The sequence below is a fragment of the Panthera leo genome, chromosome C2, assembly GCF_018350215.1.
Source record: "Panthera leo isolate Ple1 chromosome C2, P.leo_Ple1_pat1.1, whole genome shotgun sequence".
NCBI lineage: Eukaryota > Metazoa > Chordata > Mammalia > Carnivora > Felidae > Panthera > Panthera leo.
In genome coordinates, this window is record NC_056687.1 from 157,881,009 (window position 1) to 157,897,647 (window position 16,639).

At 37.9% G+C, this 16,639-nt stretch overlaps 1 protein-coding gene across 5 annotated transcripts in view; it reads left to right on the top strand.

The window, feature by feature from the left end:
- TOPAZ1 (testis and ovary specific TOPAZ 1) overlaps positions 1-16,639 on the top strand; it is a 100,728-nt gene that overhangs the window by 71,078 nt on the left and 13,011 nt on the right. For all 5 annotated transcript variants that reach the window (XM_042955510.1, XM_042955512.1, XM_042955509.1 and 2 more), the window contains one exon: positions 754-919. In XM_042955510.1, the coding sequence (XP_042811444.1) occupies positions 754-919 (166 nt within the window). The remainder of the gene's footprint in view (positions 1-753; positions 920-16,639) is intronic.

Below are 16,639 nucleotides of genomic sequence, written 5' to 3' on the forward strand. Positions count from 1 at the left end.
CATAACCTAAAAGCCAGATCTGGCCCTCACCTGTTTTTTTACATCTCAAGAGGTAAGAGTGTTTTTTACATTTTTAAACAGTTAGAAAAGAAAAACAGCAACAACCAAAAAGAATGTGCAACTGACTAAATGTGACCTGCAGAGCCTAAGTATTTGCTGTCTGGCTGTCTATAGAAATAAAGTTTGCTGACTCTTGATATAAAATAATAATATATGTCTCATTTCTGATGTCCACACTAGAGCTAATCTTTTATGTAGACTATGTGAATGGTCTATTGAATAAAAAAGACAGTTTCCAGTCAGTAGTTTTATTCTTTTTTTCCCTCACTGTCATTCTTCCTATAAATTTGATAAGACATTATCTCGATTTTCACTGTCTCTCCCTCTTAACTCTTAGGGTGATCAACAGAAGAAGTGCAGAAACTTGTAATCAGTAGTTTTCCACATTAGGGCAAGAACTCCTTTTTCCAAAAGAAATCTTTAGGGGAAGCACAAGTATAAAAACACTTGAAAAAAGGAGTCAGCAGTGTGAAGATTAATAGTGAGGCAAAGCCCTGCTTCCTCCCTTTCCCTGTCTGTCTTTGTGGCTAAGCAGGAGGGGACTGAAAACAGGGATTTTAGAGCAGTTTGAAACCATCAGTATAGAAGGATGATTAATATTGGATAATTGGTTTGTATATAATTACTCATTTTGTACCTCTGTCATACTCTATATGAATGATATTCAATGAGTGTTCTTTACTTTTACTCTAGGGAAGGAAGGTCTTAGATAAACTATATGAATTGAAAATACATTTTACAACTTTAAAAGGACTTACAGGGCCTGAGAAGTTAGCACCAAGATGTCAAATTGTGAATATTGCAGCAGAAATTTTTCTAAAAAGTGGAAGCCTAGATGGTGCCATTTGGGTATTGAGGGGTAAGTTCTGATATATGTAAGCATAATATAATTTGTTGTTACAAATTCTTGTCTATGTAATTACCTTAAATTGATGTTGAATTGTGAATGGCAGTTTGACCTAATAAACCCTAGTGATCATGTGCATAGGAAAGGTGGTTGATGTGTTAAATGGAAGGAGAAAGTTAACCTCACTTTAAAGAAAAAATCATATGACCCTTTGTTGAAAAGCTAGTTCTTACTTCAGCCCAGGCACCATACTAATAAATGCTTTATATCAATTATCTCAGTTAATTTTCATAGAAACTCTACAAGTTTGGAATTAGTGTAACCCCCTTTTTTTGTTAGTTAAAAAATGTCAGAGACATTAAGCCACTTGCCCAAAATGATACAACAAGTAAGAAGTGGAGGCTGGATTCAAACCCAGACAGTCCAGCTTCAGAGCCCAGGCTTCAGCTACCACTGGGGCAGGTAAATCCCTATTGATAATCTGCATGAACTCTTAACCTTTGTACATACAGGCAAACATGACTTCAAGACAGGACAAGCAAGGTTACTTCCCTAGTACGTCAATCCATCTAGCAGAAATTACAATGAAATTAAGCCAGGAAAAGCAATTGGTTTGCTATGAGGTAAATGAAAACTTAGAGATCACACTAGTAACACAACATGCTACATGATGGTACCTCTGGCTGCTTAAACCATCAGGCAGATTTCATTTGATAAAATGGGATAACAGTGAAGAAACCTCAAGAATCTCTGGGTTTATGGGGCAGCTGGATGGTTCAGTCAGTTAAGCATCTGAACAACTCAGGTCATGATCTCACAGTCCATGGGTTCGAGTCCTGCATCAGGATCTGTGCTGACTGACAGCTCAGAGCCTGGAGCCTGCTTCGGATTCTGTGTCTCCCTCTCTCTCTGCCCCTTCCCCGCTCATGCTCACTCTCTCTCTCTCAAAAATAAATAAACATTAAAGAAATTAAAAATCTCTGGGTTTAGGTGGGAAGATAGAATATATGCACAGGTAGAGCAAATAGATAATCTTTACACTAACACACAAGCCCATATACATGCACATACATATGAATATATAATTTATGTATTATATACGCGGAATAATTGCATACATATATGTAATGCCTTGTATTTGTTCAGGGCTGAGATTTATGGAATACAGAGGTTCTGAGTGGACTTCAGGATCAAAAGCTCGTTGGAAAGGGTTTTCTCCAACTTGACAAATATAGCCAGTGAAGTTTGCTAAGTGGGGAAGGGTAACCAAAATACAAAAGTAGAAATTAGCAAGATGTAAGCCAGAGCTCACAAGCTTTGTTGGAAAGGAGAGATGTGGTGAGAATGGAAAGGTTAAAATGGTTGATAAAAATGAGCGTGAGTCACCTTATGATAGGAAATTTCAGCCTAAAAATTCTGGAAAAACCAATCTTTCTCAAACTAGAGCATGAAGGAGAGTTTGTGTGAAGGGTGTGAAATGAACTGTGGAGATTTAAAATTTTTACAATTTTAATGTTCTCTTTAAAAATTCTGTAAGTTATAACACAGGATTTCCTTTTGCAGGGATAATTTCAACTGAAAGTCATTTTCATAAATAAAAATTTACTTCTTCAAAAGAAAGACCCACAGAAGTATACTAAGTTCTCCCCAGAATTATTTTGTTGTTAAAAGCATTCTGCAGTAAACAGGCCTTTCTCAAGAAAGGAAATACAAAGGACTCTATCTCACTTGTAATACATGAGCGCAATACTCATAATAAAAATATACATTAAAATTACAAAATACCTGTCAGAGTAGCAAAGTAAGAGTTTAGTGATATACTTTTCGTGAAAGTATAGAGAAACAGGCATTCACATACATTGTCTTTAGGGGCTTTTTGGCAAAATATCTGTTAAAATCTAATAGTGCATATTTTCTTTTATGTTTCATCTCTATTTCTAGGAATTTCTCCTGCAAACACAAGTATGTACTGTAAGTTGTCTACAATCTTTTTTCGAGAGAGAGAGATAGATTGAGAGAGTGTGCACAAGCAGGGAGAGAGGGGCGAAGGAGAGAGTGACTGAGAGAGAGACAGAGACAGAGAGGATCTCAAGCAGGCTGCATGCTCAGCATGGAGCCCAACTCGGGGCTCGATCCCATGACCCTGGGATCATGACCCACGCTAAAGGCAAGAGTCAAATGTTCAACCAAGTAAGCTACCCAGGAACCCCTAGAATATTTTTTTTAACCATCACAGTGCTAACAAAGGATTCCACATAACTTAAATGTTTCATTAAGAGAGTACAAGTTGATTAACTGTGTGATAGCCATATGATGGAGTAGAATAAAGCAGATCTACAGATATTCATTTGGAATGTTCTCCAGGATCTGTTGCCAGATGAAAAAAGGAATGTGCAGAACAGTGTCCACAGTAATGTAAATAAGATGGACACAGACGTATTTCCTTTTATATCCTTAAAATATTTTTAGAAGGATGCACGAGAAACAAAGAATGGTGTTTGCTTCTGGAAAGAAGAGTTTAGTGCTTGGAGGACATGGATAGGAGGCAGATTAACTTTTTCCATATGCTTTTTCTATATTTTTTCCTTTTGTTTTTCTTTTTTAATTATTTTTTCCAAATTTTTATTGAAATAGTATTTAGATAACATACAGTGTAATGTTGGTTTCAGGAGTAGAATTTAGTGATTCATCACCTACATATACCACCCAGTGCTCATCACAAGTGCCCTCCTATTAATGCCCATCATCCATTTAGCCCATCAGCCATCCACCTCCCTTCATCAACCATCAGTTTGTCCTCTATTGTTGAGAGTCTTTGGGGTGCCTGGCTGGCTTAGTTGGTTAAGTGTCTTGACTTTGGCTCCGGTCATGATCTCATGGTTTATGGGTTCCAGCCCTGCTTTTGCTGTCAGCACAGAGGATGCTTCAGATTCTCTGTCCCACCCCCTTCCCCTGCTCACATTCTTTCTCCCTCTCTCTCTCAAAAATAAACATTAAAAAAAAATTTAAGTCTCTTATGGTTTGTTTCCCTCTCTCTTTTTCCCCCTTCCCCTATGTTCATCTGTTTTGCTTCCTAAATTATACCTATCTGTGAAATAATAAGGTATTTGTCTTTCTCTGACTTATTTTGCTTAGCATAATACACTCTACCTCCATCCACATCATTGCAAATGGCAAGATGTCATTCTTTGTGATGGTTGCATAATATTCCATTGTATATCTATACCACATCTTTATCCGCTCATCAGTGGACAGACACTTGGGCTCTTTCCATAGTTTGGCTATTGTTGATAATGCTGCTATAAACATCAGTGTGCATGTACCCCTTCGAATCTGTATTTTTGTAACCTTTGGGTAAATACCTACTAGTGGATTGCTAGTTCATAGGGTAGTTCTATTTTTAAATTTTTGAGGAATCTCCATACAGTTCTCCAGAGTGGCTACACCAGTTTGCATTTCCACCAACAGTGCAAGAAGGTTCCCTTTCTAGACATCCGTGCCAACATGTGTTGTCTCTTGTGTTGTAAATTTTAGCCATTCTGATAGGTGTGAGGTGGTATCTCACTGTAGTTTTGATTTGTATTTCCCTGATGATGAGTGATGTTGAGCATTTTTTCATGTGTCTGTTAGCTATCTGGATGTCTTCTTTGGAAAAATGTCTATAAATGTCTCCTGCCCATTTCTTAACTAGAATGTTTATTTTGGGGGTATTGAGTTTGATAAGTTCTTAATAGATTTTGGATATTCTCTTTCTCAGACATGTCATTTGCAAATATCTTCTCCCATTCTGTAGGTTGCCTTTTAGTTTTGTTGATTGTTTTCCTTTGCTATGCAGAAGTTTTTTATTTTGATGAGGTCCGAATAGTTCATTTTTGCTTTTGTTTCCCTTGCCTCTGAAGACATGTCTAGTAAGAAGTTGCTATGACTGAGGCCAGAGAGGTTGCTCGCTGTGTTCTCTAGGATTTTGATGGTTTCCTGTCTCACATTTAAGTGTTTCATCCATCTTGAATTTCTTTTTGTGTATGGTGTAAGAAAGTAGTCCAGTTTCATTCTTCTGCATGTTGCTGTCCAGTCTTCCCAGTACCATTTGCTGAGGAGATTGTCTTTTTTCCATTGGATATACTCTTCTGCTTTGTCAAAGATTGGTTGACCACATACTTGTGGGTCTACTTCTGGGTTTTCTGTTCTGTTCCATTGATCTGTTTTTGTGTCAGTACCATACTGTATTGATAACTGCAGCTTTGTAATACAGCTTGAAGTCCAGAATTGTGATGCCTCCCACTTTCCTTTTTCTTTTTTTTTTTTAATGTTTATTTATTTTTGAGAGAGAGAGAGAGACAGAGAATGAGCAGGGGAGGAGCAGAGAGACGGGAGACACAGAATCTGAAGGAGGCTCCAGGCTCTGAGCTGTCAGCACAGAGCCCGACACAGGGCTTGAACTCATGAACCATGAGAGCATGACCTGGGCCAAAGTCGGGCGCTTAACCTGACTGAGCCACCCAGGCGCCCCTCCCTTTCTTTTTCAGGATTGCTTTGTCTATTGGAGGTTTTTCGTGGTTCCATACCAATTTTAGGGTTGTTTGCTCTAGTTCTGTGAAAAATGCTGGTGGTATTTTGATAGGGATTGCATTAAATGTGTAGACAACTTTGGGTAGTATCGACATTATAACAGTGTTTGTTCTTTGAATCCACAAGCATGGAATGTTTTTCCATTTCTTTGTGTCCTCTTTAATTTCTTTTTTTTTTAATTTTTTAACCTTGGTTTTTTATTTTTTAAAATTTACATCCAAATTAGTTAGTATATAGTGAAGCAATGATTTCAGTAGATTCCTTAATGCCCCTTACCCATTTAGCCCATCCCCCCTCCCACAACCCCTCTAGTAACCCTCAGTTTGTTCTCCATATTTATGAGTCTCTTTTGTTTTGTCCCCCTCCATGTTTTTGTATTATTTTTGTTTCCCTTCCCTTATGTTCATCAGTTTTGTTTCTTAAAGTCCTCATATGAGTGAAGTCATATGATTTTTGTCTTTCTCTGACTGACTAATTGCACTTAGCATAATACCCTCCAGTTCCATCCACGTAGTTGCAAATGGCAAGATTTCATTCTTTTTGATTGCCGAGTAATACTCCATTGTATATATATACCACATTTTCTTTATCCATTCATCTATCGATGGACATTTGGGCTCTTTCCATACTTTGGCTATTGTGGGTAGTGCTGCTATAAACATAGGGGTGTGCCCTCTTTAATTTCTTTCATGAGTGTTCTATAGTTTTCAGAGTACTGATTTTTTACCTCTTTTGTTAGGTTTATTCCAAGGTATCTATGTTTTTTGGTGCAATTTTAAATGGGATTGATACCTTGATTTATTTTTCTTCTGCTTCTTTTGGTGTGTAGAAATGGCAACGGATTTCTGAACATTGATTTTATATCCTGCAACTTTGTTGAATTTATATATTAGTTCTGGCAATTTTTTGGTGAAGTCTTTTAGGTTTTCTATATAGAATATCATGTCATCTGCAAAGAGCAAAGGTTTGACTTCTTCATTGCCGATTTGGATGCTTTTCATTTCTTTTTGTTGTCTGATTGGTGAGGCTAAGACTTCCAATACTATGGTAAGTAACAGTGGTGAGAGTTTTCCTGGCTATACAGGAAAAGCTCTCAGTTTTTCTCCACTGAGGATAATATTGGCTGGGGGTCTTTTGTATATGGCCTTTATGATGTTGAGGTATGTTCCATCTATACCTACTTTGTTGAGCATTTTTGTCAAGAGTGGAGGCTATGTTTTGTCAAATGCTTTTTTTTTTGTTTATCTATTGAGAGGATATATGGTTCTTTTCTTTTATTGTGGTGTATCACATTGATTGATTTGCAAATATTGAACCAGCCCTGCAGCCCAGGAATAAGTCCCACTTAATTATGGTAAATAATTCTTTTAGTGTATTGTTGGATTTGATTTGTTAGTATCTTGTTGAGAATTTTTGCATCCATGTTCATCAGGGATATTGGCCTGTAAGTCTCCTTTATAGTGGGGTCTTTGTCTGGTTTTGGATTCAAGGTGATGCTGTCCTCATAGAGTGAATTTGGAAGTTTTCCTTTCATTTCTGTTTTTTGGAAGTTTGAGAAGAATAGGTATTAACTCTTAAATGTCTGGTACAATTTCCCTGGGAAGCCATCTGGCGCAGGACTTTTATTTGTTGGGAGATTTTTGATTACTGATTCCGTTTCTTTGCTGGTTTGGGTTTGTTCAGATTTTCTGTTTCTTCCTGTTTCAGTTTTGGTTGTTTGTATGTTGCTAGGAATTTGACCATTTCTTCCACATTGACCAGTTTGTTGGCATATAATTTGTAATATTCTCATAATTTTATATTTCTGTGATGTTGGTTGTGATCGCTCCTCTTTCATTTGTGACTTTGTTTATTTATTTTATTTTTGATAAGTCTGGCTAGGGGTTTATCAATTTTATTAATGCTTTCCGAGAACCAGCTCTTAGTTTCATTGATCTGTTCTACTGGGTTTTTTTGTTTGTTTCTATTTTATTTATTTCTGCTCAAATCATTATTACTTCCTTTATTCTGCTGGATTTAGGCTTTATTTGCTGTTCCTTTTCTACCCTCTTTAAGTGTACTTTAAGTTGTTTATTTGAGGCATGTCTTACTTCTTGAGGTAGGCCTGTATTATGGTTTACTTCCCTCTTAGGACCCCCTTTGCCATATCCCAAAGGTTTTGGACTATCATGTTTTCATTTTCATTTGCTTCCATGTATTTTTTTAAATTTCTTCTTTAATTTCCTGGTTATCCCATTTATCCTTTAGTAGGACTTTAGTCTCCAATAATTTGCAGTCTTTCCAAATTTTTTCTTATGGCTGACTTCAGGTTTCATAACATTGTGGTCTGAAAATATGCATGGTATGATCTCAGTTTTTTGTACTTGTTGAGAGCTGATTTGTGACCCAGTATGTGATCTAATGTGTAGAATGTTCCATGGTCACTCGAGAAGAATGTGTATACTCCAGCTTTAGGATGAAAAGTTCTGAATATATCTGTTAAGTCTATCTGGTCCAGTGTGTCATTCAAGGCTATTGTTTCTTTGTTGATCTGCTTAGATGATCTATCCATTGTTGTAAGTGGCATGTTAAAGTCCTTTACTATTATTGTATTATTATCACTGAGTTTCTTTATGTTTGTTATTAATTGATTTATATATTTGGGTACATAAATGTTTACAATTGTTAGATCTTCTTGATAGGTAGGTCCTTTAATTATGGTATAATGCCCTTCTTCATCTCACATTACAGCTTTGGTTTAAAATCTGGTTTGTCTGATAGAAGTATGGCTACTCTGGCTTTGTTTTGGCATCTGTTAGCATGATAAATCATTATCCATCCTCTCACTTTCAGTCTGTAGGTGTCTTTAGGTCTAAAGTGATCCTCTTAGGGGCACCCGGGTGGCTCAGTAGGTTGAGCATCCCACTTCAGCTCAGGTCATGATCTCTCGGTTCGTGAGTCCAAGCCCTGCATTGGGCTCTGTGCGGACAGCTCAGAGCCTGGAGCCTGCTTTGGATTCTGTGTCTCCTTCTCTCTCTGTCCCTCCCCTGCTCATGCTCTGTCTCTCAAAAATGAATAAACAAACAAAAAAAGAAGTTTAAAAAAAATGAAATAAAATAAAGTGATCCTCTTGTAGGCACCACGTAGATGGGTCTTGTTTGTTTACCCATTCTAATACCCTGTGTCTTTTGATATGAGCTTTTAGTCCATTATATTTAGAGCTATTATTGATAGATGTCAATTTGGTGACATTGTGTTATCTATAAAGTTGGTGTTTCTGGTGATGTTCTCTCTTCCTTTCTAGTCTTTATGCTTTTGCTCTTTTTTTCCCACTTCAAAGAGTCCCCTTTAATATTTCTTGCAGGGCTGGGTTAGTGGTCATGAACTCCTTTAGTTTTTGTTTGGGAAACTGTCTTTCCTGTATTCTGCATGACAGCCTTGCTGCATAAAGTATTCTTGGCTGCATACTTTTCCCATTTAGCACATTGAGTATATCGTGCCATTCTCTTCTGGCCTGCCAAGTTTCTGTGGACAGATCTGCTGCAACCCGATCTGTCTTGCTTTGCAGGTTAAGGATTTTTTTTTACCCTTGCTTCTTTCAGGATTCCTTCTTTATATGAGCATTTTGTGAATTCGACTGTGAAAGGTCTTGGTGATGACTGGCTTTTGTTGAATTTAATGGGAATTCTCTGTGGTTCTAATGGATTTGGATCTGTGTTCTTCCTTAGATTAGGGAGGTTTTCAGCTATAATTTGCTCATATAAACTTTCTGCTCCTTTCTCTTTCTCTTTTTCTTCTGGGACTCCTATGATAGGAATGTTGTTGTGCTTTAAGGAGTCACTGAGTTCCCTAAGTCCACATCCATGGTCCGGTACCTTTCTTTCCTTCTTCTTTTCAGCTCCAGCATTTCCCGTAATTTTATCTTCTGTATCACTCGTTTGTTCTTCTGCTTCCTTGTTGTCATTACCCCCAGTCGGTTTTGCATCTTAGTTATAATATTTTTTATTTTGACTGGACTCGTTTTTAGGTTATTTTATCTGTGCAGTAAGGGATTCTCTAGTGTTTTCTATGCTTTTCTCAAGCCCAGCTAGTATCCTTATAATTATTATTTTAAATTCTGATTTGGACATCTTACTTATATTTGTATTGATTAAATCCCTGGCCATGATTTCATCCTGTTCTTTCTTTTGGTGTGAATTCATCCATCTTGTCATTTTGCCTGAGTCACTGGGTGTGTGTGTGTGTGAGAGAGAGAGAGATTGTTAGGAAAGCTTGTCGTATTCCTGCTCCTGAGAGTAATGGCTATATTAAGAAGAAGTTCAGGGGCACCTGGGTGGCTCAGTCGGTTGAGCGTCCAACTTCAGCTCAGGTCATGATCTCACAGTTCGTGAGTTCAAGCCTGGAGCCTGCTTCCGATTCTGCGTCTCCCTCTCTCTCTGACCCTCCGCTGCTCATGCTCTGTCTCTCTCTGTCTCAAAAATAAATAAAACATTAAAAAAAAAAAAAAAAAAAAAAGAAGAAGTTCAAAAAAAAGAAAGAAAGGAAGGAAGCTAGATCCTAGGTGTATTTTGGTCTGCTTATTAAAAGAAACTAGATCAAAAAAAAAAAAAAAAAAAAGGCAGCTGGATCCTATCTCCCCGAGAGCTGAAGCTTTGCAGCACCCTATGATCAGTAGACTTAGTGCATAAGAGGGGTTTGTGCTGGTCCCATGATGGTGGAGCCTGCAGTGATGATTCTCAGGTGGACTTGCCCCAGTGGAGGTGCCCAGCAGGGCCTTGGTGTAAGCTGCTCTCGCCTACACTGGGTGGCACTGTTTTGCTCACTGAAGGACATCAGTGCCGGTGTGGGGGAGGGAGGGTAATGGCTTAGCCCCGCTCTCTCCTCCTTCCCCAGAGCAGGAAGCTCACACCCACCACTCTTTAGGAAGCTGGCACAGAAGAGCAGATATTCACCCCTTTTGTGTCCCCAGCTTCTGTCAGATTCCTGCCTTCACCCTGCCAGTGTCTGAGCTGTCTACCTGCCAGGTGACACTGTATTCGTATGTTTTATCTCAGGCACATAGGTGAGTTTCAAAATTCCAAATTTTAGAGATCCAAGCTGCACGGACCCGTGCTGACCGTCTGGGGGAGGCTTTCACTGTACTATTGCGTTTGCTGGTTTGTTATAGAAAAATGGTCACAATACAGCTCAGCAGCTTGGAGTTTCTGTAAAGCACAGCACAAAATTGGCACCAAGATTTGCTTCCCCTGCTTGTGTCTTTGTTCCTATGCTTGAGAACAGGGAACCCATTGGTGCTGCCGGTTGTTTTGTCCCCGCAGAGGCTGTGCGGCCACTCCCAAATGTACTCCTAGCAGGGGAACTGTTTCTTCCCATGTGACCCAGGGAACCCTCAGATCTTGCTGGCCTCTCCCAGGTCTTCATAGTCTTTCCCCACCGGGGCCACAAGGCACAACCATGGTGCAGACCTTCAAAGCTTCAGACTGTGCTCCACTGCTCTCCTTTTCCTAGTCAGTGGTCTTGGGGAAAGAGTTTGCTTGTGCAGTCCCCTGCATGTGCTCGTCGCTCCGCACTGCCCCGCCCCCTCTTTCTCTTTCCTATATTCTCTCATCTCTCCATCATCAGGACTCCCTCCCCTTCACAGCACCTGCAGTTCTTTTCTTTCCCAAATCAACTCTCTGTAGCTCCTATCTTCCACGATGTGGCCTTTTGTGGCCATTTTCTCCCTCTAGTTGTGCAGTTTTGCTCTCTCAGTCCTCAGATCGATTTCTTGGGTGCTCAGAATGATTGGATATTTATCTGGCTGTGTTCAAGGGACAAGGGAAGTTTAGGGTCCCCCTGCTCCTCTGCCATCTTATTTCTCAATATTTTTTCCTTTTGAAAACCTGTGCACTTACTACCTACTAAACTTTTTATAGAAGGGTTATACATTACTTGTGTTGGAGAAATGCAGAATATTTTACTCATTTTAGTTAGTGGCAGACTTTATGATGAGAAATCTATTGTTTTGGCTTTTCAGTTTGACATTTAAAACTCTCAGCACTAGTAGCTTGTATCTTGGCAAATGAACAATAAATTCCTGCCTTCTCCCCTTACCAGAGTAAAAAAAAAAAAAAAAAAGCCTTTAAACCATAATTTATAATCATGGCTTAGAAGCTGAAAAATAAGTGTCCTAACTCCCTAGAATATGCATTTTGTAAAAAGTTATGCCATTTATTGAGAAGCTGCCTTTGAACTTTAAAATAAATTTTATTGCCTCAACATAAGTAACACATGTTCATTAGCAACCAGTAGGAAAAGGTAGATAAGAAAAACTGATGATAAAAATTCCTTATTCAGTCCACCCAGAAATGACTGTTAACCACTTTAACGTTACTATACAGACTCCTTTTGTACCTTGCATTGTTTTGTTCAGGGAACAGTCTTTTTTTTTTCTTTTAATTTTTTTTAACGTTTATTTATTTTTGAGACAGAGAGAGATAGAGCATGAACGGGGGAGGGTCAGAGAGAGAAAGCGAGACACAGAATCCCAAACAGGCTCCAGGTTCTGAGCTGTCAGCACAGAGCCCGACGTGGGGCTCGAACTCACGGACCGCGAGATCCTGACCTGAGCTGCAGTCAGACGCTTAACCGACTGAGCCACCGAGGTGCCCCTAGGGAACAGTCTTTCTGTGGACATCTTCTGTGTAAAGGAATGTTCTTCTATAACGTCACTTAATGGGATGCTTAGTTTTCCATCTTACGAAAAAATATATATAAGTGTATAAATGTAGATACATAAATATATCCATAGACCCACATTTCTTCATCTAGCTTGTTTCCAGATGTCCATCATAAATAATAATCCATGCTAAACATTCCTGCTAATTTTACATCCTTAGGATAAATTCTGACAGAATTGCTGGGCTAAAGGATAAGGCAGTTTAAAGCTTTTTGGTAAATGTTGGTAGATTTGCCCTTATTCCCATTCAGATTTGCATCAAGTTATCTTGAGTTTATTAGAAACCCTCCCTTTGTAAGAAAATCCTAGAGAACTATTACATAGGTATCTATTCTATAAAGACATTGTCCTTTTAGGGGTCATAGGTGCATATAAACAGTCCAAGAGTTAGTGCCGAGTATTATGGTTTTTAGTTGTCAGACAGACCGGTACATTCCAGTCTATGCAATCCCTAATCTGGCCATTCAATACATTCCATTCCAGGTCTTATCTCTGCAAGTGGAATATAAAAGTACCCTACACCTTTAGAAAGTTTGTAGTAATTAGTCTTACCAGCATGTGAAGATGCATGTTATGAAACACCCTCACCAATACTATTTTTTGAATACTATTTTTCTTTTCTCTTTGCTAGTTTGACAGAGAAAAAGTGATATTTGCCGCTTTACTTTGCATTTAATTGCTTATTAGAAAATTTAACTCTTTCCCCTTTTTACTATTTTTACTTATTCTTTTGTGGATTATTCATGTTCTTGGTCTGTTTTCTTTTTTTTTTTAATTTTTTTTTTTTACATTTATTTATTTTTTGATAGAGAGACACAGAGCACAGTGGGGGAGGGTCAGAGAGAGGGAGACACAGAATCCGAAGCAGGCTCCAGGCTCCAGCACAGAGCCCGATGCGGGGCTCGAACTCACAAACTGCGAGATCATGACCTGAGCCGAAGTCAGACGTTTAACTGACTGAGCCACCCAGGCGCCCCTCTTGGTCTGTTTTCAAATTTTAATATATCTCTTCATTATTGATTTAATAATGTAATTATTTGCTATATACCAAGCATTATGCTAAGTGTGTTACTTGTGTCATCTCATTTAATCAACACTAACCCTATTAAGTAGATGATGGTATCCCAAGATGAAGGCACTGAGGCACAGAGAAGGTCACACAGCGATTCCAATCTAGGTCTGATTGCAGAGTCCATATATGAAAACCTTATACCACTGTTATTTCCCTAATCTTTCATTTAAATGGACTTTGTAAAATTGCAACCAGGGAAGAAGCACAAACCACAGAAACGACCTGGATCTGACCTAGTCAGCCACCTGAGCAAAGTGGTGATTCTGATCTTGTTTTTATAAATCTGAGACAGTAGTTCTCAAAGTTGGCCATCAGAACACCCTGAAAGATTGTTAAAACACAGATTGCTTGGTCCATTCCCAGATTTTCTGATTCATTAAATCTGGGATGGGTCCTGGGAATTTGCATTTCTTATAAGTTCTCAGAGGTTACTGATGATGATGCTAGTCTGGGACCTCACTTTGAAGACCACTACCCTATAGCTCTCTTGTGTGGGCATTTCTCACACCTCCCCTGTATCCCTAAACCACACTTCCTCAAGTCACTCCCCTAGTTTGTTAACCAGTGCCACAAGCATTACCATTTTTATTATGTATTATTTATGGATTTTCTACATTTAACTCTCTTTGTACCTTCCTAGGGAGGAAATGGCTGGAGAGGTTTTTGTTTTAGATTTTTTTTTCTAGTTTTATTGAGATATAATTGACATACAGCACTGTGTAAGTTTAAGGAGTATAGCATAATGACATATATGTTGTGAATTGTGATTCACAACAAATAAACAATAAATATAGTTAACATCCATCATCTCCTATAGATAGAAAAAAAAAAAGAAAAATACATTTTTTCCCTTGTGATGAGAACTCTTAGGATCTACTCTCAACAACTTTCCTGGATGTCATACAGCAATGTTAACTATAGTCACCATGTTACTGTACATTACATCTCCAGTATTCCTTACAACTAGAAGTTTGTGCCTTTTGACCACCTTCATCCATTTCCCCCACCCCCACCCCCACCCCCACCTCTGGTAACCATAAATCCAATCTCTTTTTCTATGATTCTAAGATTTCACATACCAGTGAGATCATGCAGTGTTTCTCTTTCTGTATTTCACTTACTTCACTTCGCCTAATGCTCTCAAGGTCCATCTACATTGTTTTAGCTTAGACTTGTTTAAAGCATAGATGTGTGTGTGTGTTTTTGTTTATTTAGGAAAGTGTTACCCTTTTTTATATAGGAAATTTAGCATAAAGGTTAGCTTGAACACCTAGACCAGTGACTGCCACTGCAGTACTAATATAAGCATATAAACAATGTTAATGTTTAAAAACTGCATCATCTTTATTTTCAATCCGTGGATAGCCCTGTTCAGAACAATGTTATGTTAGGCCAGGCCATGTTTAATCTCTGTTTTCATACAGCAGTTTCACTTATAACTACTTATGTAGGCATAGCCATTATTTAGGTCATTAACACTTCTTTCCCAGGTAATTTTCACCAAATGTGAACACTGGTCATTTTCAGTGATGGGATATTCAATTTTTGTTCATTTCTTCTTTATACTTCTCTGTTTTAATTTTTTGTAGTGATTGTGTGTGTGTGTGTGTGTGTGTGTGTGTGTATATAATGTTTATTTTTGAGAGAGAGAGAGAGAGAGAGACAGAATGCAAGCAGGGGAGGGGAAGAGAGAAAGGGATACACAGAATGCCAAGTAGGCTCCAGGCTCTGAGCTGTCAGTGCAGAGTCCAACAGGGAGCTCGAACTTCCAGACTGCAAGATCATGACCTGAGCCTAAGTCTGACGCTTAACCAACTGAGCCACACAGGCACCTCTGTGATTGTTTATATTTTTTAAATAAACATTATTTTAGGGGCACCTGGGTGGCTCAGTTGGTTAAGCGTCCAACTCTTGGTTTCAGCTTGGGTCATGATCTCATGATCTCACACTTCGTGAGTTTCAGCCCCACATCGGGCTTTGCGCTGACCATGCAGAGCCTGCTTGGGATTCATTCTCTTTGCCCTTCCTTCACTCTCTCTCTCTGTCTCTCTCAGAAATAAGTAAATAAACTTTAAAAAATAATTTTTTTAAATAAACATTATTTTAGAAGTAAATCAACCAGCTTGGCCTCATCCTGAACAGTATTTCTGAAATCGCCTGTTTAATGTGGTTTTTGTACTTGATGCACTCTTTTATTTTTACAGTTTTTATAGTACACAGTCAAATAGGTTATTAACATTATAATGTGATCTAAAAATCAGTTCAGGTACTTATCATCAATGATGTATATATCATACTTAGAAAATATTATACTGTAAATTATGTCCCTTTGTATTATGATAGTTTTACATATTAAAGATATTAGTCCTTCATCTGTTGGATGTTTGCACATATTATTCTCAGCTTTTCATTTTCCTTTAACTTTATGATTTTTTTTGCATTTTTGTTTTTCTTCTGTTGTCCACCTGACATTTTTTCTACCTAACATAAACTGTTTTTATTTTTTTAGTGTTCTCTTTTTAGTATAGCTTTTTATTTTTTTAATATTCTTTTTTTTAGTATACCTGACACCAATGTTATGTTAGTTTCAAGTGTACGACATAGTGACATAGTGACTCAACATCTCTATACAGTACGCTTATGTTCACCACAGCTATACATCTGTCACCATACAACACTATTACAATACCGTTGACTATATTCCCTTTGCTATGCCTTTTATTCCCATGACTTTTTGTTTAGTATCATGGTTTAGGCACTCCTTAGCTATCTCAAAATTATATATTTACCCATGTTCTTCAAATTTTTTCGTTCATTACTAGTTTTAAATTTTGATATGAAATGGGAACAAAATTGTATTTATTTCCCCAAAATGTCCCAACTCACCCTTTACTCACTTATTTAAAATGACACTTTTATCATTTATTAGAATCTTGTATCTGCTTAGGTGTGTTTCTATACTTGTCTTCTCTCCCAGGGATCTGTTTCTATGGTAGCACCAAACTCTTTTTAGTTAATGTAGCTTTAGAATATCTGTAATATCTATTTAGGCAACACCACTTTCACTCCTCTTTTCCAAACTATTGTTCACATTCTCAAGTGCTTATTCTTTTAGATGAATTTCAGTTATTGAGTTTTTCATAGAGTTCTGTAAGGAAATTTGATTGGGATTATGTTAAATGTATATATTAAAAGGAGAAAGGTATCTTTAGATATTCTTTATGGTATATGTAGCATTCACTATGGTAGTCAAGGATAGTTATTTGATAGTCTCACTGACTAGCCTGGAAATTCATTCACTGCAGACCATCTTCATATTAATAGTCTTTATATTCTCAGTGCCTTGTATTCAAAATCTTGCATGAGTCAAATGACTGAATATGCATATGTTGGA